Here is a 27208-nt window from a genome sequence, read left to right as displayed (position 1 = left end):
AGAAATTGGAAACGAAGAAGCAAAACTGTATTTTCAAATTTCATGATTATGCTTCAAAAATTACAAGAAATATACAGAAAACTACTATAAATATTAAATGACGTTAGCAAATTTGCAGTGTAAAATCAATTGTATTTCTGTGTTATAGGAATGCACAATTGGACATTGAAATTTAAAAAAAAAAACAGAAATCAAGATTAGGAAAAAATTAACAAAATATGTGCAAGAGTGTGAACTACAAAACAATATCAAGAAAAATTAAATATACTTTGTTAAAGGATCAGATTATTTAACATTGTCAAGATCTCATCTCCTCAAACTGATTCCTAGATTTAATGTAATCCCAATTCCATCAGAATTTTTGATAAAAATTTAGTATGCAATTTTGTGGTTTATATGAGTATGCAAAGGATCCAGAATAGTTAAAACAGTTTCAAAAGAAAAACAAAGTGAGAGGATTTATGCTGTATAATTGTAATACTAACTATAGCTACATTAGCTGAGATGGTGTGTAATTGGCTTAAATATAGACATATAGAATAATTGAGTGGAATAGACAGTCCAGAAATAGAGCAACATATATAGGGCAAGCTGATTTTTTTTTTAACCGGTAAGTGGATCGCAGCCCTTGGCACAGTATGGTCTGCACCACACTCACCCAGTGAGCGCACCGGCCATCCATATATAGGATCCAAACCCGTGGCCTCAGCACTATCAGTGCCACACTCTCCTGAGTGAGCCACGGGGCCGGCCCTGGGTAGCTGATTTTTGACACAGGTGACACAGCAATTCAATGAGGAAAGAATAATCTTATCATCAAATTTTGGTGGAAGTATTGGATAGCTATTTACATAAAAATGAACCTCAACCCTTACCTCACACTATATACAATTTTAAACTTGAATCATAAACCCAAATATTACAACAAAAAATATAAAACTCTACGATACAATATAGGAGAAAACCTTAGTGACCACAGATTTTACAATTACCTATTAAATATGACTGAGAAGCATGAAGTATAAGAGACAAATCTGAATAATTTGGATTGTATAACAATTATAAACTCTGCTCATCAAAAGAGACTAAATAAATTTAAAGCTAAGTTGCTGATTAAAAAAAATTAAACAACATATATAATAAAATATTTTTACTCAGAATATACAAATGACAAAACTCAGCAATGTGGGGACAAGCAATCTAATAAAAATGGGCAAAATAATCAGACAGTTTACCATAGATTATAAAAAATGGTCAGTAGACTCATGAGAAAATGTTTAATATTCTTTATTTTTATTTTTATCGAATCATAATTGATTATACATGTTTTGGGAATTCAACGTTGACATATATTGATCAAGTCAGTATTACTTGCATATATATTGTTAAACATCATACTTATTCTTTATGCCGCTTGTCCAGTCTCTCCCCATCCCCCTCTCCCTCGCCATCCCACCTCTGATAACCCTAAATTTCTTCTCTCTTTCTGAAAGAGTAATGGTTACTCTGTTGATTTGTTGCCTAGATGATCTGTCCAATGCTGAGAGGTGTGTTCCAGTCCCCCAATATTATCATAGAGCGGATGCTTCTTCTGTTTCTCTGGAATGGGCTTTGTGGAGAGAGACATCCTCTTCTTTTCGTTGGTCTCTGCTGGTGACTCTCCTTGTGTCAATGCACTCCAGTGGCTGGCAGACCATCTGCACTGTGGTTGTGGCATCTAGCTGCTTTTGTGGCAGCCATGGTTATTGTGGTGGCTGTGGTGGGCCACCTACATGGAGGTGATGTTTTTGGCAGCTCCTTACCTAGTTGTTGGTGGCTCCCAACTCCATGCCTCAGGACCTCAGGCAGACCCTGTGGCACTGGTGGTGTACCTGGTGGTGGGCAGAGGGTCTAGTCCCCAGCTTTATGCCTCAGGACCCTGGGTGGTCACAGTGGCACTGGTGGTGTGCCTGGCTGTGGGCAGAGGGTCTGGTCCCTGGCCCCATGCCATGATTCAAATGTTTGTGTCTTCAAAGTGTCCATGTGAGGCACAGAGCAGGGAGACATCCAGCAGGGGAGGCGGAAGCTCCTCAGAGACCACACGCCCTGCGATGCTGGTGCATGACCCAGCAGGTGGGCCTGACTGCCACCACCCAAGTCCATCCCTGGCCTGGCCAAGTGCATGTGGAGCAGGGAGACATCCAGCAGGGGATGTGGAAGCTCTGCAGAGACCACACACCCTTTGGTACTGGTGCATGACCTAGCAGGTCGGCCTCGCTGCCACTCCACAATCACAACCCAAGCCCAGCCAAGTGCATGCTGAACAGAGAGGTGGCTCCCCAGAGAGGCCCAAGATCCAAGGCAACCACACACCCAAGGCACTAGTGGACAAACGAACAGACACTGAGGCAGCCATACCAAATTGTCAGCCCCAGCAACATACTAGCCAGACAATAGGGTCAAAGCAGTGGACTGTGAAATCCCCTGCCACAATGACTAAATATCAAAGGAGAGATACCAGAAATATGAAAAATCAAAAAAGTACACCACCAAAGGGAAATAACTCTCAAGATCTAGATCCTATTGAACAAGAAGCCCTTGAAATATCTGACAAGGAAATTCGAGTGATAATTCTAAGGAAACTAAATGAGATACAAGAAAACTCAGCTAGACAACACGATGAAATGAAGAAAAGTATACAGGACCTGAAAGAAGAAATGTACAAGGAAATCAATGCCCTGAAAAAGAATATAGCAGAGCTTGCCGAGCTGAAGAATTCATTCAATAAAATAAAAAATACAATAGAGAGTTTAACCAGCAGGCTTGCAGAAGCAGAAGAGAGAACTTCTGACCTTGAAGATGGGCTATTTGAAATAACACAGGCAGACAAAAAAAAAAAAAAAAGAAAGAAAAAAGAAAAAAGAATTAAAAGCATTGAAGAAAATCTAAGAGAGATATCAGACAACCCTAAGTGCTCAAATATCTGGGCATTGGGTATTCCAGAAGGGAAGGAAAAAGGAAATTGCATTGAAAACATATTCAACAAAATAGTGGCAGAAAACATCCCAGGTATTGGAAAAGACACAGATCTTCTGATTTAGGAAGCGCAAAGATCCCCAAATGTTTTCAACCCAAAAAGGTCTTCTCCAAGACATGTCATAGTCAAACTGGCAAAATTCAAAGACAAAGAGAGAATCTTAAAAGCTGCAAGAGAGAAGCACCAAATCACCTATAAGGGAGCCCCAATCAGACTAACATCAGACTTTTCATCACAAACCCTAAAAGCCTGAAAGGAATGGGATGATATATTCAAATTACTAAAAGACAGAGATTGCCAGCCAAGAATACTCTACCTCTCAAGGCTATCCTTGAAATGAAGAGCAAATAGTATATTTCTCAGACAAAAAAAAAAAAAAAAAAAAAAGCTATGGGAGTTCACTACAACATGACCACCCTTACAAGAAATTCTCAAGAGAGTACTGGGTTTGGTACCTGAAAAACAACTACCACTGCCATAAAAAGCCAAGAAAAATCAAAACCCACTAGTATAATAAAAATGGCATCCATGAAGAGAAAATAAAACAAAACAAAAGGCTATCCACAACCAAAGGAAACAACAAATACAGAAAACAAACAGTAAATCAGAAAGAAAGGAACAAAAGAAACTTAAGACAGCCAAACAAAAATCAATAAAATGCGAGGAGGAAATCAACACTTTTCAATAACAACTCTTAATGTAAAAGGCTTAAATTCCCCAATCAAAAGACACAGACTGGCTAACTGGATTAAAAAGGAGGGCCCAACTGTATGCTGACTTCAAGAGACCCACCTCACCCATAAAGACTCACATAGACAAAGCGAGAAAGGATGGAAAACAGATTTACCATGCAAACAGATATGAAAAACAAGCTCGAGTAGCTACTCTTATATCTGAAAAAATAGACTTTAAACTAAAAACCACAGAAAGAGATAATGAGGGCTACTACATAATGATAAAAGGATTGATCCATCAAGAAGACATAACAATCATAAATATATATGCACCCAATGTCGTAGCAGCCAGTTTTATAAAACAAACTCTATTAGACCTAAAGAAGGAAAGACACTAATACCATAATAGCAGGCAACCTGAACACCCCACTCTCAATAATGGACAGATCATCTAGGCAAAGAATCAGCAGAGAAACACAAGATCTAAACAACATTCTAGATCAATTGGACTTGGCAGATATCTACAGAACATTCCATTCAACAACCTCAGAATATTAATTCTTCTCATCAGCACATGGATCATTCTCCAGGATAGATCACATGTTAGGTCACAAAACAAGTCTCAACAAATTCAAAAATGTTGGAATTATCCTATGTATTTTTTCAGACCACAATGGATTAAAATTATTAATTAATAGCAAATAAAATTCTGGAAACTATACAAACACATGGAAATTAAACAGCATTCTACTTAATGACATATGGGTCCAAGAAGAAATCAACCAGCAAATAAAAAAAATTATTGAAACTAATGAAAACAATGATACATCATACCAAAACCTGTGGGATACTGCAAAAGAAGTACTAAGGGGGAAATTTATCACATTAAATGCTTACTTCAGAAAAATGGAAAGATGGCAAGTAAACAACCCAGTATTTCACCTAAAAGAACTAGAAAAACAAGAACAATCCAAACCCAAAGTTAGCAGACGGAAAGAAATCATTAAGATCAGAGTAGAACTTAATGAAATTGAAACCCAAAATCAATTCAAAAGATCAATGAATCAAAAAGTTGGTTTTTTAAAAAGATAAATAAAATTGACAAGCCATTAGCACGGCTAACTAAAAAAACAAGAGAGAAGATCCAAGTAACAAAAGGTAGAAATAAAATGGGTGATATTACAACTGATACATCTGAAATGCAAGGAATCATTCGAGACTACCTTAAGTAAACTATATGCCAACAAATTTGAAAATCTGGAGGAAATGGATAAATTTCTGGACACACACAAGGTACCAAAACTGAGCCAAGAAGATGTAGAAAATCTGAACAGACCAATATCAATTAAGGAGATTGTAGCTGTTATCAGAAGGCTCCCAACAAAGAAAAGCCTAGGACCAGATGGATTTTAAGCAAAATTTTACCAAACAAAGAGGAATTGACACCAATTCTCTACAAAGTATTCCAAAAGATTGAAAGAGACGAAATTCTCCCAAACTCAATCTATGAAGCAAACATAACCCTAATACCAAACCAGGTAATGATACAACTAAAAAAGAAAACTACAGGCCAATATCTTTATAAATATAGATGCAAAAATCCTCAATAAAATATAGCTAACAGAGTAAAGCAACACATATGTAAAATTATATATCACGAAAAAGTGGGATTCATCCCGAGGATGCAAGCTTGGTTCAATATATGCAAATCAATAAATGTGATACACCATATCAATAAAATCAAACACAAGGACCATATGATCATCTCTATATATGCTGAAAAAGCATTCCATAAAATTCAACATTCATTCATGACAAAGACCCTCTATAAGTTATGTATAGACGGAAAGTATCTCAACATAATTAAAGCCATATATGATAAAGCCACTGCCAATATCATCCTGACTGGGGAAAAGCTGAAAGCTTTTACTTTATGAACAGGAACTACACAAGGATGCCCACTCTCAGCCCTCCTTTTCAATATAGTGTTGGAAGTACTAGCCAGAGCAATCAGAGAAGAGAAGGAAATAAAGGGCATCCATATTGGAAAAGATGAAGTCAAACTGTCCCTCTTTGCAGGTGACATGATCCTATATATCGAACAGCCTAAAGCCTCTACAAAAAACTCTTGGAGTTCATAAATGATTTCAGCACAGTAGCAGGGTACAAAATCAACACACAAAAATCAGTAGCATTTCTATTCTCCAATAGTGAACATGCAGAAAGAGAAATCAAGAAAGCTTGACCATTTGCAATAGCCACCAAAAAAATAAAATACTTAGGAATTGAGTTAATCAAGGATGTGGAAAATCTCTATAATGAGAACAACAAACCACTGCTGAGAGAAATTAGAGAGGATATAAGAAGATGGAAAGATATCCCATGTTCTTGTATTGGAAGAATCAACATTTTGAAAATGCCCATACCACCCAAAATGATATACAAATTCAATGCAATCCCCATCAAAATTCCAATGACATTTTTCTCAGAAATGGAAAAAACTATTCCGACATTTATATGGAATAACAAAAGACCACGCATAGCCAAAGCAATGCTGAGCAAAAAAAAAAAAAAAATAATAATAATAATAATAATAATAAAAATAAAAATAAAATAAAGTGGGAAGCATAACACTCCCTGACTTTAAACTATACTACAAAGCTATAATAAACAAAACAGCATGATACTGGCATAAAAACAGACCCACTGATCAATGGAATTGAATAGAGAATCCAGAAATCAACCCAAACACCTACAGGCAGCTGATCTTTGACAAAGGCATCAAGCCTATACACTGGGAAAGAGACTGCCTCTACAGCAAATGGTGCTGGGATAGCTGGATATCAATATGCAGGAGAATGAAACTCGACCCATTCCTCTCACCATATACTAAAATCAACTCAAAATGGATTAAAGAATTAAATATACACCCTGAAACAATAAATCTTCTCTAAGAAAACAGTGGACAAACATTTCATGAAGTAGGAGTGAACACAGACTTCATGAATATGACCCCAAAAGCATGGGCAAGCAAAGGAAAAACTGAACAAATGGGATTATATCAAACTAAAAAGCTTCTGCACAGTAGAAGAAACAATTAACAGAGTTAAAAGAAAACCAACAGAGTGGGAGAATATATTTGCAAGATATACATCTGACAAAGGATTAATATCCAGAATATATAAGGAACTGAAACAACTTTAAAAGAAAAAAACAAGTAACCTATTTAAAAAATGGGCAAAAGATCTAAATAGGCATTTCTCAAAGGAAGATATACAAATGGCCAAATGCTCAGTATCACTCAGCATTCGGGAAATGCAAATCAAAACCACACTGAGATACCATCTCACCCCAGTTAGGATGGCTAATATCCAAAAGACTGTGAATGATAAATGTTGGCGAGGTTGCAGGGAAAAAGGAATTCTCATACATTGCTGGTGGGACTTCAAAATGGTGCATGCTCTATAGAAAATTTTATGGAGGTTCCTCAAACAATTGCAGATAGATCTACCATATGACCCCACTATCCCACTGCTGGGAATATACCCAGAAGAATGGAAATCATCAAGTCAAAGGTATACCTGTTCTCCAGTGTTCATTGCAGCACTATTTACAATAGCTAAGAGTTGGAACCAGCCCAAATGTCCATCATCAGATGAGTGGATATGGAAATTGTGGTATATCTACAAAATGGAATACTACTCTGCTATAAAGAAGAATGAAATACTGCCATTTGCAATGACATGTATGGACCTAGAGAGAATTATATTAAGTGAAACAAGTCAGGCATCGAAGGAAAAATATCCCATGTTCTCACTTACTTTGGGGAGATAAAAATGAATAAATAAATACACAAACAATGCGGGGGGTGGAGGGAAGAAGACTTAACAATTACAATTCCTTGAAGTTGATACTACAAGCAAACAGAAAGAACATTGTTGGGAGGGAGCGGGGAGAGGGTGGAGGGAGGGAGGTTTCAGTAATAGGCCACAATAATCATCTAACTTGTATACTGACAAAATAAAATTGCAAACAACAACAACAAAAGTGTCCATGTTAGGTACATGCCAAAGTGCACAGGCAGAAAGAGACTCACACACCCCCAACATTCTCCATCCTCTCCATCCCCTAATATTCTTAATTTATTTGGGAAATGCAAGTTAAAACCACAATGAGGTTTTTATATAGCAATAATTATAAAAATTGCTCCACCTGGAAGGAGGCAAGAGAGCATTGCCAGGGCAGCAGGAGCTGAGAGCAGCCCCCTCCACCTAAAAGCAGGCAAGAGAGCTTGCCAAATCCGTCACTTCCACACAGGTGGCCCAGCACAGCCACTGCCACAGCCATGGCTGCTGCAAAGGCAGCTTGACACCACACCCATAGCCACAGCCACCATGCAGGCAGCCCAACAGATACTTGACTGCATGGACACAAGGAGACTCAACAGTGAAGACCAGAAAAAGAAGAGGACATCACTCTCCTCAAACCCCAGTCCAGAGTAATAGAAGAAGCAACTGTTCTACAATATGACCAGACACCAGACAGAGAGATACTACAAATATGAAAAATAAAAACAAAACGAGAAAATATGACACCACAAAAAAAAGACCATAATCCTCAAATACCAGACCCTATAGAGCAGGAAACTCTGAAAATGACTTAAAAGGAATTCTGAGGAACAATCTTAAGGAAATTCACTGACATATGAGAAGACTCAGGTAGACAACAAAATGAAATGAGAAAAAATCCAAGATATGAAGGAGGAAATTTACAAAGAGATTAATACCTTAAAAAAGAATGTAGCAGATTCATGGAACTGAAAGATTCACTCAGTGAAATAAAAACACAACCAGTAGCTTAAGCAGCAGGCTAGAACAAGTAGAAGCATGAATTTTTGATCTTGAAGATAGTTTTTTCAAAATTACCCTGGTGGACAAAAAACAAACAAAAAAAAAGAATTTAAAATAATGAAGAGAATCTAAGAGAGCTGGCAGACAAACATTAGAATCATGGGTGTTCCAGAAGGGGAGGAGAAAGGAAAAGGCATGGAAAACCTATTTGACAAAATAATATTGGAAAACTTCCCCAGTATAGGGGGAAACATCGACCTTCACAACCAGGAGGCTCAAGGATCCCCAAACAGATTCAACCCAAAAAGATCCTCTCCAAGATACATCATAGTCAAACTGACAAAGCTCAAAGACAAAGAAGGAATCTTAAAAGAAGCAAGTGAAAAGTGTCATGTCACCTATAAGGGAGCCCCTATCAAACTAACAGCAGAATTCTCAAGAGAAACTCTACAGGCCAGAAGAAAATGGGATGATATATTTAAAATGCTATAAGAAAACCCCCTGCCAGCCAAGAATACTATACCCAGCAAGGCTATCCTTCAGAAATGAGGGAGAAATACTGCATTTTTCAGACAAGCAAAAACTGCAGGTGTTCACCACACAATCAGCCCTACAAGAAATCCTCAAGGAAGTCCTACATCTGGAATCCAAAAAGTGATAATCACCACCGTGAATACATGAGAAAGAACACAACCCACTGGTAGAACAAAAATGCAAATGATAAAGAGAAAAACTATATCTTACCACCACAAAAAATATAATGACAATGCAATAATGGCCCTGCAATTATTTCTGGTTTTAGTAATTTTAGTCTTCTCTCTTTTTTTCTTGGTCAGTCTAGATAAAGTTTTGCAAATTTTGTTGATCTTTTTAAAGAATCAATTTTTGGTTTTGTTGATTTTCTCCATTGTTTTTTATTTCCCTATTTCAAAAATTTCTGTTATAATCTTTGTTATTTCCTACTTATATTTGCTTTTGGTTTAGTTTGCTTTTCTTTTTCTATTTTCTTATGGTAGAAGTTTACATTACTGATTTGAGATTTTTCTTATTTTTAATATAGGTGTTTACAAGTAGAAATTTTCCTCTAAGCATTGCATGAACTCTGTATCCTATAAACTTTCGTACATCGCACTTTGATTTTTATCTCAAAGTACTCTCTAATTTCCCTTTGATTTTTCTTTTTACCCATTGTTTAATTAACAGAGTATTGTTTAATTTCTACACATTCGTGAATTTTCTAAATTTCCTTCTGTTATTGTGGTCAGAGAACAGAACATATTTTCTATGGTCTTAGTCTTTTGAAATGTACTAAAACTTGTTTTGTGGCAAAAACAAAACAAAACAAGAAAAAATGATTTTGCTGCATATTATCACACAACTAGAAGAGAGGAGATCAAATGTTCACATCACAAAGAAATGATTAAGTTTTATAGTGATGAATATGTTAATTTCCCTTATTAGGTCATCACTCTTTTTATAAATGTATTGAAATATAACTCTGCACTCCATAAATATGTACACCTGATGTTTCAGTAAAAATTCGATTAAAAAATAAAAAACAGGGCCGAGCCCATGGCCCACTGGGGAGAATGCGGCGCTGGGAGCGTGGCGACGCTCCCGCCACGGGTTCGGATCCTATATAGGAATGGCCGGTGCACTCACTGGCTGAGTGCCGGTCACGAAAAAGACAAATAAATAAATAAATAAAAAACAAATTTTAAAAAGGCATTTTATTAAAATATGTGCATAAAGAGAATTGGCAGAATGTTCTGAGCCAATGAGATTAAAGGAGATTTTTAAAAAGTAAGTATTATTATACTCGTGTTGAAGAACTGCTGTACAATATAAGTAACATGAAAGGTCACATGTTAGTGAAAAGTCACTAGCACAGCTAGCATGTGTTGAAGCCAAGATTCAAACGTTTGCCATCTGGCTCCAGGGTTACAAGCTTAACCGCTATTGTGCTTCTTTACATATATCGAATATGTTAGTGTGAAGTTCAGCGAAGATGAAAACTTACGTGGGGATGGACAACAATATGAAACAAGTCAGTATGTTAGATGTGCTAATGCGAATGCTATGATGTGATTCACTCAACTCTGTGAACCTAAAGAGGAAAAAGAGGAGGAGGAAGAGCAGAAAGAGGAGAAAAGAAAGAAATAGCCTAACGAACTGAACAGTTTAATTGATCAACATAAATATTGTCAGTGGAAAGACCAGAATCTGAGTTTTCTGGCATTTTTTCATGTCATCTATAGGTAAAATAAATAAAAATGCTAATAAATTAAGTGCTTTAAGTTCAACTTTCGGAAATTAATCTATTTTTTAAAATTTTACCAGTATACAATGTAGTTGATTTTCGTGTCCCTTTATTGATTCCTCCCTCCCTCTTCCCTCTCCCCACTCCCACCCATCAACATCATATCTGTTCACTTGTCCTAACAAGTTCAAGGAATTGTGATTGTTGTGTCTTCTTCCCTTACTGAACACCCATTACCTGTGTTTTACTGTTCATTATAGCAGAAAGATTAAGCAAGTTCTCTTTCTGTCTCTTATTTGCATATGACGTTGGACAAAATATTGAACTTATCTCCATTTAAATTTTGTATGATTAAAGTGTACTATGCTGACAAGAGTTTGGATGTGTTGTCCCTGCCAAAAATCATGTGGAAATCTGATCTCCAATGTGGTAGTGTTGGGAGCTGTTTGAGCCATGTGGGCGGATCCCTCAGGAATGGATTAGTGCTCTCCCTGGGGGAGGGGGTGTTAATGAGTGAGTTCTCGCTCTATTAGTTCCTGCAAGACCTGGCTGTTTAAAAAGACCCTGGCACCTCCCCTCTCTCTCTCTTGCTTCCTCACTCGCCATGTGATCTTCTCGTACCCGCCGGCTGCCTGCCACTTTCTGCCATGAGTAGAAGTAGCCTGAGGCCCACGCCTGATGCAGTTGTCCCAGAATTGTAAGCTAAATAAACCTCTGTTCTCTATAAATTATCCAGTCTCAAGTATTCTGTTATAGCAACAAAAAACAGACTAACACATATGCTTTAAGAGTTCTTTATTGTAATAGAAACCACAATAGAATATTTGAATTCTTAAAATAATTTAGTAAAGGAATTTTTCGTTTCTTGGTTAAAAAAAAAAATTGTAAAAACTGACCATACCAAGATTTGGGAAAGATGTGGAGGAACTTTAACTCTTATATGCTGCTGGTGGAAATACGAAAGGTACAACCACTTTGGAAAAGTAAAGCAGTTTCTTAAAAAGGTAAATGTGCACCAATTGTACAATCCATCTATCTCACTCTTAAGTATTAATCCAAGATAAATGAAAGCATATGTCCACCTAAAGACTTGTACATAATTTACCATAACATCCAAAAACTGAAAAAAAAGAACTCACAAATGTCTATAAAGAGTAGAATTTTAAAATTGTGAATCTATAAATGCAATACTACTCTACAATAAAAATGAACCAACTATTTACACACACAACATTGATTAAGTTCAAATAATTATGTTAAGAGAAAGAAGCCATTCACAAAAGACTACATATTGTGTTTTAGAAAATGCAAACTAATTCATAATGACAGAAAGTGGATCAGTGATTGCTTAGGGACAGTGAAGTATGAGTGAGGGAAGGGTATTACAAATGGGCATAAGGAAACATTTGATGGGTGTGGATATTTTCGTGATCTTGAATGTGGTGATGTTTTCATGCATATATATATATTTCAATACTCATTAAATTGTATACACTTTAAACAAGTGCAGTTTGTTTTACATCACACATACCTCAATGAAACTTTTTTAAAAAGAAAGAATAATGAAGAAATAACAGAAAAGACTAATAAAATACAACAGATATAAAATAAAGTATATCATTCAAATGGTCTAAATACTCCAACTAAAAGTTAAACATTTTCAGATTACATTAAGAAACAACAGCTATATCCTGTTTATAAGTGAATTACTTAAAAATATAAGGATGGAAACAGTTTAAGAGTAAAAGAATGGAAAATGATATACTATGGAAACATTAACTGAAAGGAAGCTGGTATATCATCGAAGTAGATCTTAGGGTAAAAACTATTAGGGGACACAAAGAGGGATATTTTATGATGATAAAAGTGCCAATCCTATAAGAAGATATAATATTTATTAAATAAACCAAATAAAATAGCCTCAAAATTTATAAAGCAAATGTTAAAAGAACTAAAAGGAGAGAGAGACAAATCCAAAATGAGAGTCGGAGATTTTAACGCAACTCTTGTAGTAACTAACAAAAAAGCACAGAAAATTTATAGAGCACAAATTCTGTTACTACATCTATCACCATCAGAAAATACATTCTTCTGAGGTACACATAGAACATTTATTATGATAAAAAATATGTTGGGCCAAAACACCAATGTCGATGAAATTCAGAAGATGGAAACATACAATGTATATTCTCTGACCACTGTAGAATTAATTGCAACTCAATAAGAAATATCTTGAAAATCTCCTCAAACCTGAAAATCAAACCACAGATTTCTAAATGATCCAAGGAATAAAGAAGAAATCACAAGAGAATTAGTAAACATTTTGAACTAAAATGGAAATGCATGTCAAAATTTCTGGGATGCAACTAAAATAGAACTTAGAAAAAAATTTATAGATTTAAATGTTTATATTAGAAATTTAAGAAGGTCAAAATACACTTATGTAAGTTTTTTCCTTAAGAAGTTAAAAAAGAGCAAGCTAAACCCAAAGAAAGCAGAAAAAAGGAAATAATAAAGGTAAGAGCATATGTTCAATGGTGTAGGAAATGGACAAACAATGGAGAAAGTTGATGACACTAAAAGATGTTTCTTGGAGAAGTTAAATAAAATGTATGAACTCCTAGTAAACTTAAATAAAGAAAAGAGAAATAAAATAGAGATAACCATTCTCAGGATGAAAGAGGAAATAACTACACATTATATAGACATTAAAAGGATGACAATAGGATATTATGTGCCACTTTACATCAATAAATTAGAAGCTTTAGATGAAAAAATGCACAACTCCTTGAAAAATTACACTTTACCAGAACCGACACACAAAATGTTAATTTTCCTATTCATGTCAAAGCAATTGAATATATAATTGTGAACCTTTACACACACACACACACACACACACACACACACACACAAAACCCTGCAGGCTCAGATGGTTACACTATAAGATAATTGTATTCATTAATTCTTTCAAAAATTTAAAGATGAAAAAATACAAATCTTACACAGACTTAGAAGGTAGGATAGAGGGGAAAAGTTTTAAACTTATTTTATCAGGCTTCATAAACCTGATACCAAAACCAGACAAAGACTCCACCAAAGAAAGGAAAATGACAAAGCAAAATCTCTCATGAGAAGGGATGCAAAAATCCTAATTCAAATATAAAAAAGAATCCAATAGTATAGAAAAAAGAAAGACCTGATTACCAAGTGGGATTTATTCCAGGAATGAAAGATTGATTATAATTCAAAAATTTATATAATTTACCATGATAACAAAATAAAGGAAGAAAGAAATCCTATAATCATCCCAGTTGATGCAGAAAAAAGGATTTGAGAAAATTCACACCTATTTATAATAAAAAGTCTCAGCAAATATAGACTAAAAGGGAACTTTCTTAATCTGATGAAAGGTTTTACCCCAAACCGAAAACTAATAAACATTTTTAATGTTGCAATATTGAACACTTTTTCACTTTTCCACTCACAAAAAAGAAAAAGGTGTCTACTATCTCTACTTTTAATAAACACTATTTTGTAGGACCTATCATTGCAATAAGGCAAGAATAATAAAGAAAGTTTTAAGGTAGGAAAAGAAGAAATAAATCTGTCATTCATAAGTGACACCATGGTGTATGCAAAACATTTCAATGAACCTGTTAACAAACTCTTAGAAATGCTAAGTACATTTAGCCAGATTGCTGGGCACAGAGTATATACACAAAAATCAAATGTATTTCTTTTGATATACTAGAAACAAACAAGTGGGAATAAAATTAAAAAAAAAACAGTACTATTTACAATAGCATCTTAGAAAATCAAATACCAAGAGATAAATCTAACAAAGATGTGCAAGACCTCTAAACTGAACACTATAGAAGACTATAGAGCAATTAAAGAAGGCCTAAATAAATAGTGGAATATTTATATGTACACATACATATGTACATGGATTGGAAGACATAGTATTAGTACAACTTCACTTCTCACTTAACTGATTTATAGATTTAATGCAATCCTGTTTTTTTTTTTGTAAAAACAACAGCATGTTTTGTTTTGAAGATTGACATGCTAATTAAAGTTTTATATGAAAATAAAAAGGCCTTAGAATAGCCTGGACAATTTTTAAGAAGAACACAACTGAAGGACTTACTCCACTAGATTTCAAGACTTAGTATAAAGCTACTGCAATTAAGACATCATAATACTAATACAGGGACAGAATATTAGATCAATAAAGCAGAACAGATAGCCCAGTAGCAATAACATACATAAAGTCACCTGATTTATGAAAATGACTCCATTCTAATTCAGGAGACAAAGATAATCTTTTCAATAAATGATGTTGAGTCAATTGGATATCCATATGGGAAAAAACATAAAACAAACCAAAAAACCCCTCCAATCTCTAGCTCACATAAGACATAAAAATTAGGTTAAGATAGCTCCTAGACCTAAATGTGAAAGCTAAGATAATCAAGCTTTTAGGAAAAGACAAAGCAAAAACGGAAAGAGAAGGCTATCCTCCTGAATTCTGGAGAGTAACATTTTTCTTAAAATGGACACAAAAATCACCAACCGTTAAAAAAACTGAAAAACTGAAGTTCATTAAGAGAGTGAAAAGCCAAGCACAGATTGAGAGAAAATGTTTTCACTACACATATCTGATGAAAGACTCATATCTAGAATATGAAAAGAACTCTAGAAATTGACTTAAAAAAAGGTAGACAGTTAAATTGAAAATAGACAAATGGCTAGAATAGATATATCACACAAGAGGACATCCAAATGCTTAGAAAACATAAGGAAAAGTGCTCAACATTATGAGTAAGTAGAGAATTAAAAATAAATATTAAAATAAGATGTTACCATACACTTACCAGAACACATTTATTAAGACCAGGGTTTGGCAAAGTATAGCTCACGGCCCAAATTTGGCCTGCAGCCTAATTTTGTATTTTGAAGATGAGGTAAGAGTTATTTTACATTTCTAAAGTGTTATTAAAAATAGTGTATGCAACAGAGATTGTACATGACGCACAAAGACTAAAATATTTATTATCTGGCCCTTATAGAAAAAGTGTGTTGTCCCCTGATTAAGCCTGACAATACCAATTTTTGGGAAAAATGTTTTTTTCTTACATGTCTTACATTTCTCAAATCTCTTATATTGTTGATAGTTTTGTGAATTGATACAACCAGTTTGGAAGAATTTTTGACAGTATATACTAGAGTCTGACACTCAGTTTTCTCTTTTGGGTATATAAACAACAGAATGAATGTTTATATCCAACAAAAAACATGGACAGTTATGTTCATTGCAACTTTATTTATAATAGCTGTATGCTGGAAACAGATCAAATGTTCATCAACAGTGAGAAAGAAAATTCACTTTTGTATATTTATATAGTGGAATACTATATGACATTGGAAGAGAACTCCCTACTGATAAATGCAACAATACGGATGAATCACAGAGATCTAGTATTGGTTGAACAAGTCAGACTCAAGAGAGTACATAAAAGAGTACATATCATGTGATTTTATTTATGTTAAGTTCCAAAATAGGAAAACTACCTGTGGTTATAGAAGTCAGAATAGTGATTACTCATGGGGGATTACTGACAGAAAGGGGGCAAGAGATAGTTCCTTGGGTATTTGGAATGTTCTATAACTTTTTCTGGGCGTTCATTACAGAGGTATATACATTTGTAAAAATTCATCAAGCTATACACTTAAGATTTATGCAGTTTATTGTGTATGTTATACTTAAATATATTTCAAGGTTAAAAGTTCATAGATACCCTGAATTCTACTCACAGACATACAAGGTTAGAGCTACTGACCTATGGTCAAATATCTAAGATGTTGAAAGATGAGCTACAGGAGATATTCTAAAGGAATGGGTTAAATTTGTGAACCATGGCTACTAATGAGTCATAAAGGTAGACAAAATTCCTTTAGGTGGTGCTTTATTGGGGGCCTAAATCACTAAATCACTAATATGGTAGAGGATTGTGTGCAGTAACACAAAAAGGGCCTAGCTAAAGGAGAAGGGTAAGCCAACATGCAAAAGCAGGATGATTAGGAAGTCAAACGAGGCATCAGACAAAGAAGACAGACAAAACAATAGAAAAGCAATGTTTGAAGAAACCCTCTGAGTAACTGGATGTGATTTGGAGAAGAATCTTTAGTTCCTATTGCTGTGGGTGTACCTTGATCACTCAAGGATAAGAACATGTGCCTTGGATATGGTGAGATCCATCTCTTTCCACAGAGATAGAGGAGGAGGTGTGGATGCATGAATTATTAAAATAAAGGCCTAATCTTAAAGAATGTAAGAATAGGGAAATATTAAAGACACGTTGTATCGATTGGCTATGTGGAGGAAAGAGAAGGAGTCTAAAATAATTCTCAAGTTTCTTTTTGGGTAAATTGGAATTGCTGTTGTTGCTGTTCACTTGAGAAACAAAAATGCAGGAGGAGAAAAAAATGGAGATGGGGGAAAGGTAACAAATACAATCTTGGAGAGACGGCTTCAGTCTTGGAGAGTCTGACTTCATATGTGTCCAACATTCATCTCTATATCCCTTAAGCTAGAGATCTGGATATAAACTGGATAGAAACAAGTAGAAATATTTATTTGAGAGTAATTGGTAGATAGATTTTAGTTAGTTTTGTGGATGAAATAAACCAGGAAAACTGTGTAAGCAGTTGAAAAGAACAGAATCCTGGGGAGGAGTGAAGGTAGTAGAAAATGAAGAAAATGAATAGGACCAGACAGAAAGACAGGAGAAAAGAACATGAAAGGAAAATTGTGTCATAGCCTGCAAAGAAAGAGAACTATGAGAAAAGCATCCTCACCTGTATCAAATGCCACAGAAGGAGCTAAAATTGGAAACCTGGTCCTTAAAGTGTGGTGCATGGACATCTGAATATCTCTGAGACTTTCAATGGTTTCATAAAGTCAAAACTACTTCCACAATATATTAATATGTTATTTTCTGTTTTCATAGTATTTACAATTTTACTGGTAGTTGCAAAAAATAATGGTGGGTAAAACTGCTGGTACCTTAGCATGAATCAAGCTATGACACCAAATTGCATGAGTCATTGTATTCTTCATCACCACATACTTTCAGGGAAAGAAAACCGGTTTTACTTAAGAATGTCCTTGATGAAGCAGGAAAAATATTAATTTTGTTAAGTTTCAACCCTTGGATACATCAATTTTAATAACCTATGCGACAAAATGAAAAGTATACATAGAGCACTTCTGCTGCAAACTGCATGCTTTAAGGAAAAACCCCCATGCAGTTGCTAGAATTGCCAGAGTTGCCCATTTTTTTCACAGAGTAACATTTTTACTTGAAAGAATGGTTGCCAGACACACTAAAGTTATTGAGTTGGATATCTGGCAGATACTTTCTTGAAAATGGATGAATTGAGCCTGTCAAGTCAAGGAAAAAAACATAGTATTCGCTGCCAAAGATAAAATTTGAGCTTTCAAGTGAATATTGGAATTTTGGAAACTTGTATTTACCCCTGACAGTTTGACACTTTCCCAGTATTTAAGGATTTTTTGTTGAGATTGGTAAAGATTATTAATACATGTAATTTTTTATACCATATAATGAAATGTATCAACATTTGGAAAATCTGCATAACTCAGTCAACCAATAATTCCCCAATGACCTGTGCTTGCTGTTACAAAATAAAGCATGGGTAAAATACCATTCAAAGTACAAGATAGACTACGGAATTTTAATGTAACAGGATATGAAAGATTCAGTGATATGTTTTCTAATTCTACATTGCCACTAAACTTAAACTAGCACTTGCTGAGTTTTAGTGCAGTGTCAAAAAATATCCACAATTATCTAAAAACTTTATTAAAATACTTTTCTGTATTAAAACTACATTTCTGTGTGAAGATACGTATTTTCTACACATAGTTCAACCAAAGCAGCCCAATTGCAATAAATTAGATGCAGAAGCAGAGATGAAAATTTAGCTGTTTTCTATTAAGTCAGATGATAAAGACCTTAGAAAAACTTTAAAACAGTGCCACTCTTCTCACTAATTTTGTTTTGTTTTGGAAAATATAGCTATTTTTTTGATAGAGATAGTTATTTATGTTAATACATAATGGGTTTATTGTTATTTTTAATAAATTTATACATAAATAATTGTAAATTTTCTCAATTTTAATTTCTAAGATAGGAAATATTCATAGATATAACTAATATAAAGGAAAGCTCTTTGTGGTCTTCAATAATGCTTAAGAGTGTAAAGGAATCCGGAGACCAAAAAGTATGAGAACTGATGAATTAGACAATTAAGAAGTCACTAGTGAACTTTGGACAGTTTCAGGAGTGGTAAAGCTACAAAAGTGATTCTTATAAGATGAATTATAAATGGTGATGAGGAAGACATGAGAGTAGCTACATAAATTTGACTGTAAAGTCTAGGAGTCAGAGTGGCCATCACCTGAATTAGTATACTGATTAGAAAAAAATATTTTTTAAAAAGTTTAGTTTTTCATTTCTTCCTAATTTATAAATTTAAAGAGATCCTATCAAAATATAGACTTTTACATGTAGAAGTAGGAAAAATAATATCATAGTTCATATAGGAAATCAAACATTCAAGAATGTCTTCACAAGCTCTGAAAAATGAGTAATGAATGGTGACTAACCATATCAGATAATAAAATTAAAAGAGTGTGGAATTGGCACTTGAGTAGACAGACAAGTGAAATAAAATGTAAGCTTCAGAAGTAGGCCCAGGTATGTAAAGGAATTTAATATATTATAAAGATGGCATGTCAAGTCATAGGGCTGATGGATTTTTTAAATAAATGGCATAACCGAATATTATTATTATTATTATTATTATTATTATTATTATTATTATTATTATTATTTTCTGACCGGTAAGGGGATTGCAACCCTTGGCACAGTGTGGTCTGCATCACGCTCAGCCAGTGAGCACACCGGCCATCCCTATATAGGATCCGAACCCGCGGCCTCGGCGCTATCAGCATCGCACTCTCCCGAGTGAGCCACAGGGTCGGTCCCGGAATAATTATTTTTTAAAAATTGAATGCATATTTCACCACATACAAAAATAAACTCCAAATATAAGAGGTCTAAATGTAAAAAATCAGGAAAATATGTGTGATTCATTGTCTAACCTGAGTGTGGGGAAAGGATTTGTAACTATCATTCAATATAGGAAGGAAATCTAATTGATAGAATGAACTACATAAAAATAAAATAATTTTGCATGGCAGAAACACCATAAACTATATCAAATAGCAAACACAGAGAAAATGTTTTCATTTATAACATGTAAAATGGATAGTATCTGTAATGTATAAAGAGCTATTAAAATTAAAAAAGAAAAATGAATAAAACCAGATAGAAAAATGAACAAGAGACACAATCACTTTGCAAAAAAACTAATTTAGCAGTGGCACTTGTTTAAGTGATTTTCATATGTTTACATGAAACAAAGCTATAATTTAATCATGATAAAACAGATTGTCAAAATTTAAAAAGTTTGAAAATATGCTTTGTTATCAAGGCTTTGGGGAAACAGAGGCTTCTGGCATTGCTGGTGGAAATACCAAATGGTTCAACCCCTAACTATATATGCATTTACATCTTGATTAATCAACTCCATTTCTAGGGATTTATCCTGAAGATAAACTTATAATAATAAGAAACACACACACACAATAAGAGAGAGAGAGATACACACATGCACGCATGATTACTCCTAGCAGAATTGTTGGTATTTACAAAGTATTGGAAACAATTTATATGGTCATACATAGGAAATTGGTTTAAAAAGTATGTTATATTTACACAATGCAGTACTAGTGAGTGTAAAAAACAAGATAAATTTAGCTTTTAATTGGCCATTTACATCTACCATCTTGCTATGAATTGATACAGAGTGATTCCCAGGACATTTTACCAAGTGAAAAAGCGAAGCAAAACAAAGTATTAACTTGTATGTAGTATTTTATCTTTTATTTAAGAAAGGAGAAACAACAATACATGTATGTGTGTGTGTATTTATTTAATTTTTTTTTGCAAAAATAAACTCAAGAAGTATGCTCTAGAAACTAATAAATGAGTTCAGCAAGGCATAGAAAAAGGACTGACTTTCTCTGAGTATACTACTTGCATATTTTGACAGTACAATTTGGGGTAGTGGGGGGGTAACGGGGGTAGTGGGGGTAGTGGGTGAGTTCTCGCTCTGTTAGTTCCCATGAGAGCTGGTTGTTTAATAGACCCTGGCACCTCCCCTCTCTCTCTCTCTTGCTTCCTCTTGCCATGTGATCTGCTTATACCTGCTGGCTGCCTGCTGATTTCCACTATGAGTAGAAGCAGCTGGAGGCCCACACCAGATGCAGCCAGATGCAGCTGTCCCAAAATCCTGAGCCAAATAAACACCTCTGTTCTTTATAAATTGCCCACTCTCAGGTATTCTGTTATAGCAACACAAAATGGATTCATACAATACTCATTTCTATTTCATTTGAATTTCAGTCAAAGGACATGCACTTTATAATTCCAGCCCTTTGAAATTTATTGAGTATTAATTTATGGCCAAACATGTCCATTTTTATAAATATTTCTTATGCAATTGATGGGAATGTGTATTCTTCACTTGCCAGTAAGCTCATTGTCCTCATACAATCACTGAGAAAGATGTGTTAAGATCTTACACCATGACTGTAGATTTGTCTATCTGTCCTTTTCTGCTTTATAAATGTTGAAGCCATATTATTATGTACATACAAATTTATTATGCTGTGTCTTCCAGATGAATTAAATCTTTCATCATTATGAAGTGATCTTTCTCTGGAATAATTTTTATTTGCTGAAAAATCTATTCTGACAAATATTAATGTAGCTATACAATATTTCTGTTGGTCAGTTGTTGGGTCCACCGCTGGCCGACCCCCCGAACAGCCCTAGCCTCGTTTCTTTTGGTGGGCAAGCGAATGGCCCGGATTCCTCTTTCCTTCCATCCCCGTTAGGAGGAGATCGGGGAAGAGAGCCGTGAAGAGAGGTGAGCACAGCCGCCAGCCCCAACCAGCCCAGTTAAAGGACACTCAGATGCTGCAGGTGTTCTGTTGAGCAGTTCCATTTATTATCACACATGCACTTGCTTTTATAGGCAGATGGGGAGGGGAGGTTTTAACATAATCCTATCAGCTTAAAGGTCAAGGGCATGCATCCTGTCTCAATGCCTAGTTATTGCAATCACGCAGTGTTCACAAGCTGGGAAGCACGTATTTGGCCAATAAGGGCTAAGGCAAGGTTCCCGCAGACACTCCCACCCTACTTCCTCCCAGCGCCGTCTTAGGCTGCCACGTTAATACACCCTTGTGGGCCCATAATGGCGCCCTTGTAATGTCACTTAAGGTGGCGTTAGTTTTTAAGGCCCGACAGTCAGTGTTTGGGTGAAGTATGTTTTTTAAATCCTTTTACTTTCCTTATGCTTTATATATGCCTCTTGTCACACGTAGTTGGATTACTTTTTTCAAATCCTGTCTGACCGTCTTAGAATGTTTAGTTCACTTACAATTAATATAATTAGGAGTATATTCATTTTAATTCTGCCATTTAGTATGCATTTTATATTTTCCTACTGATCTGTTGCTTTTTCTGCCTTTTATTGCCCCCTTTCAGATTTGTTTTATTATTTTATAATATTCCTCTGTCAATTTGGAAGTTTAACATTCATCCTCTGTTCTATTAGTGCCTACCCTTGAATGTACAACAAGTTATACTTTACCAAAGCTTAATATTAAATATCATTTTTATCTTTTTCCTGGACAAAAGAAAGAAGCCTACTTTCAGTTCTCTAACTTATATGCTATTGCTTTATGCATTTTAGTTCCATAAATATTCTGAGCCCCAGAAGACATTATTATTGTTTCCTATAGTCAATGTTTATTTATATTTAACCACACATTTATTGTTTTCATTACTCTTAATTGCTTCCTACATTGCCAGTCTTCCATCTGTGGCCATTTTCCTCTGCCTTAACAACACTCTTTAGTACTTCCTTAAGTAGGAGTCTGCTGTTGGCATGTTCTCTCAGTTTTTGCTCTAGTTTAGCATTCTTTTTTTTTTTTTTCAGTGCATTGACACTATTATTCCAACATCTTCTGGCTTTCATTGTTGCTGTTGAGAAAGCATTTGCCCCATCTTATTATTGTTCTATTGAAGTCGATCTCTTTATTTTTTTCCTCTAAGGCTGATAATAATTTTTTTTCTTTTTTTCTTTAATGGCACTTTGATGAGTCCAGATATCAACTGCTTTTTATTCATTCTGCTGGAGACTTGGTGAGCTCTTTAAATGTGAGAATCAATGTCTTTCATCAATTCTAAAAGCCATTAGTTCTTCAAATATTGCTTTTCTGCCATTCTTCTCTCTCCTTGTGGAACTCTTCTCACTTTATACTATATGTCTCTTATAATCTCATCCTCTGTTTTCTATCCTTCCAATTTCCCAAGCTTCATTCATCTGTTTCTTCTTACCAATATCCAATTATTCTTGCTTTAGCCACGTGTAACCTGCCACTGAATTCTTAGTTTTCCATATTGTTTAAGCTCCATATTTTCTAGTTGTTTCTCAAATCTTAATGTCACTCAAACTTTTGCAGTTTCTTGATGAAATATTTAAGTTCTGCTTGTAATTTCCATGTGCACATTATAAATAGTTGTTTAAAGTCAATGTCTGATAATTCAACTATCTAAAGTGCCAGTCGGTTCATTTTTATTATTTTTTATTGTCTCATATTTGGTTTATGTTTTATTGTCTCTTCACATATGTTTATCATTGTATTTCCTTGACTACATATGAAAATTATTGAAAGAAATAATTTGAAGCTTAGGATAATGACTTACTTTTTGCTTATGCCAAAAATGTTGGAAACACGAACAATATGAAATCACCTTAATCCAATTTCAAAGCTCAAGGTTCTTTTTGGTTTCATAGATGCCTTGAACCAGCGGTGAACTTCATGTCAAGGGTGGTTTAATCCTGGCCCATTCTTATTGCTGGTGTACACGCCTTTGTGATCTCAAATCTAAGTTCAGGTTGGCTAACCCTTGCCAGACTCTGCATTCCTACTTGGTCCTCCTTTGCTTGTGAGACTGTAAAATGGGCTTCTCAACCTGTCAGTCATAACCTCAGGCTTGCAAATGCATCACTGGCAAAAATGAACCAAAATTCATGATCATTTTTCCTGGATTTGTTGTCTTTTTCTGGATCTTCATAAAATAATCCCTCACTATTTTATTACATTCTTAATGCCTTTAGCTTTTTATCCATATTTTTAATTGTCTCCAGCATATGAGTCATTGCAAATTACCCAGTCTGCCCTTACTATAAGGTGATGCCTAATATTCTAATTTAATTTATCCATGTATTTCCTTTGTAGGCACCATAAAAGCTTTTGTTGGATGAGCTCTTTGAGGAGGGGGGTGGGGTGGTAAATCTGTGAACCCTTGAATTTATGTTATATTGTGTATATAGGTACATTTTTTTTCTGGGAAAAGTTTCATGGCTTTTTATCCAAAGGTGTGTGTGCTATATATAGAAAGAACGATCTGCAATCAAACAATCTTAAAACTTAAATAAGTTAATTTGATCAATAAACTCAGAGTCAGAATCTCTAGATGATATCAGTAAAGACTGTATAGAGGTGCTGATCTCATAAAATTTATCCAAATCTTTTACAGAAACATGTTTGAAGAGAAATTATTTAATAAGACACAATATAAACTCCAATTGGAAGATGAAAAAAACAATAACAGAGAATTGTAAAAGCCTGTAATTCAAATTGGTTAAATTTCTTGACTTTAATTTTGGTATTGCTAAGGCATTTATAAATATCTCAGATATAAGCAATAACATGATCACTTTCCCTGTAAACTCCCCCAAATCCTTAAAGAAAGCAGTAGTTTTTTTTCTATGTTTGTATAACCAGAAGTCAAGAAAACAATTAAAACTTGGGGAAATAGTATATTTTAGATTTAATAGCAGCATAAATTTAGACATGTTTACTTCATAAAGATTCAATTGCATTATTGATTTTTCCATTGAAAAGGACATGGAATTAGAATAAAAATATTAAGGTTAATATTCTGGAATAGATGTATCTTTAAAAAATTTTAAATATTATATTTTTAAAATTTAGGCTTTTATATCTTTGTCCTTTTCAAAGCATTAAATATCTCAAATTTTTTTGTATCTGTGTTGCAGAATTTATGGGCATATCAATGTATAAAACAATTCAGCGGCATAAATGAAAACTTTAAATATTCACATACATTACATTTATTTCATTATTGTTAACCTAAATATCAGATAAATAGGTTAAGAATAATTACTAAATAGAATAATCCCGATTAAACGCAAATGTTACCAGTCGACGTCTGTACGTTGTTCACAGTACATAATCCGAAGGTATTGAGCATAGCCGCTGCAATTCTAATGGCCAAGAAAGTTTCATTACCTATAGAAATTGCCCAAACAATAGCAATCTTCATGATGGCCTTAGTCCGCGAATTGAAACGGCTATGCTCAATAGGATTACGTATTGCTACATACCGATCCAGCGAGATAGCGCAGAGGTGCATGATGGACGCTGTTGAAAATAACACATCCAGAGAAATCCAGACGGGGCACAAATATCTAGGTAGTGGCCAGACATAATCTGAAAGAGAACAGAGAGAAGACAAGAACATGTTATCCAAATTGTACTGGCTATAGCTTTAAATTTTAGTCTACTTATTTTTTCCTCTCATAACCTAAGTTTTTTAAAGAAAGTGAAATTTGGGAAGCATTTTTTCCCATAGTAATGAATGGTGATGATGGTGATGATGATGATATCTTTAGTGTTACATAAGTTTTTATTGAGGTAAAATTAACATAACATAAAATGAATCACGTTGAAGTATACAGTCCAATGGCATTTAGTACATTCACAATATCGTGTAACTATCACCTCTCTCTAGTTCTGAAACATGCCATCACTCCAAAAGGAAACCGGGTACCCATGAAGCAGTCATTCCTGATTCTCCCCTCTCCCAGTCCCTGGCAATCTCTAACCTAGTTTCTGTTTTTATGGATTTACCTAATCTAGATATATCATATACATGGAATCATATAATGTGTGACCTTTTGTGTCTGGCTTCTTTCACTTAGCATGTTTCTGTGATTCATCCATTTTCTGGCATGTATCCGTACTTCATTCCTTTTTATGGCTGATGCTGATGCTGTGATCGGTTGAGATTTTCTGGATGCTCTTGTAAATATAATTGTTTTCTTGATTTCCTTTATGGATTGCTTATTGCTGTGTGTAGAGCTAAAACTGATTTTCTTGTGTTGATCTTGTGTCCTGCAACTTTGCTGAATTCATTTATTGGATCTATTTCTGTGTGTGAATTCTTTGGGATTTTCCATATATAAGATCATGTCATCTGCAAACAGAGATACTGTTATTTCTTCCTTTCCAATATTCCTTTGCCTTTTGCTTTCTTTCCTTGCCTGTAATTACTCTAGGTAGAATTTCAAGTACAATGTTGAATAGAAGTAATAAAAGTGGGCATTCTGTCTTTTTTTTCCAGATTGTTTTTTTTTTTTCTTATCTTAGAGGGAAACCTGCCAGTCTTTCACAATGAATATGATTTTAGCTGTGGATTTTTCATAAATGCCCTTTATCATGATGATGAAGTTCCCTTTCATTCCTAGTTTGTTGAGTGTTTTCTATCATGAAAGGGTGATGGATTTTGTCAAATTCTTTTTTCTGCATCAATTGAGATGATCATGTGGTTTCCTTACCTTCATTCTATTAATATGATACACTGCATTGATAGATTTTTGTATGGTGAAACATTCTTGCATTCCTAAAATAAATCTCATTTGGTCATGTTGTATAATATGGTGCTGAATTTAGTTTGCTAGCATTTTCCTGAGGGTTTTTGCATCTACATAGGTGATATTGGTCGTTAGTTTTCTTTCCTTGTGATGTTTTTATAGGGCTTTGTTATTAGGATAATGTTGGTCTCATAGAATGTGTTATAAAGTTTTCCCTCTTGTTCTATTTTTTAGAAGAGTTTGAGAAGGATTGTTGTTCATTCTCCTTTAACTATTTTGTAAAATTCACCAGTCTTGGGCTTTTCCTGTTAGGAAGTTTTTGATTATGATTCAATATTTTTACTTGTTATAGGTCTCTTCAGATTCTCTACTTTTTCTTGAGTCACTTTTGGTAGTTTGTGTTTCTAGGAATTTGTCCATTTCATCAAGGTTATCTAATTTGTTGAAGTACAATTGTTAATTGTATTGTTTTGTAATCCTTTTAATTTCTATAAGG

The 27208-nt window shown here is 34.5% G+C and overlaps 1 protein-coding gene across 2 annotated transcripts in view; it reads right to left on the bottom strand.

Moving 5' to 3' along the window:
- Positions 1-27208, bottom strand: part of HTR2C (5-hydroxytryptamine receptor 2C) — a 150256-nt gene that overhangs the window by 31599 nt on the left and 91449 nt on the right. Inside the window, exon 3 of one of the 2 annotated variants that reach the window (XM_063084359.1) lies at positions 25349-25549. In XM_063084359.1, the coding sequence (XP_062940429.1) occupies positions 25349-25549 (201 nt within the window). The remainder of the gene's footprint in view (positions 1-25348; positions 25550-27208) is intronic. The other variant, XM_063084360.1, reaches the window with a different exon arrangement.

This window comes from Cynocephalus volans, chromosome X, assembly GCF_027409185.1.
Source record: "Cynocephalus volans isolate mCynVol1 chromosome X, mCynVol1.pri, whole genome shotgun sequence".
Taxonomy (NCBI): domain Eukaryota; kingdom Metazoa; phylum Chordata; class Mammalia; order Dermoptera; family Cynocephalidae; genus Cynocephalus; species Cynocephalus volans.
This window is presented reverse-complemented; position numbering and strand designations above follow the sequence as displayed.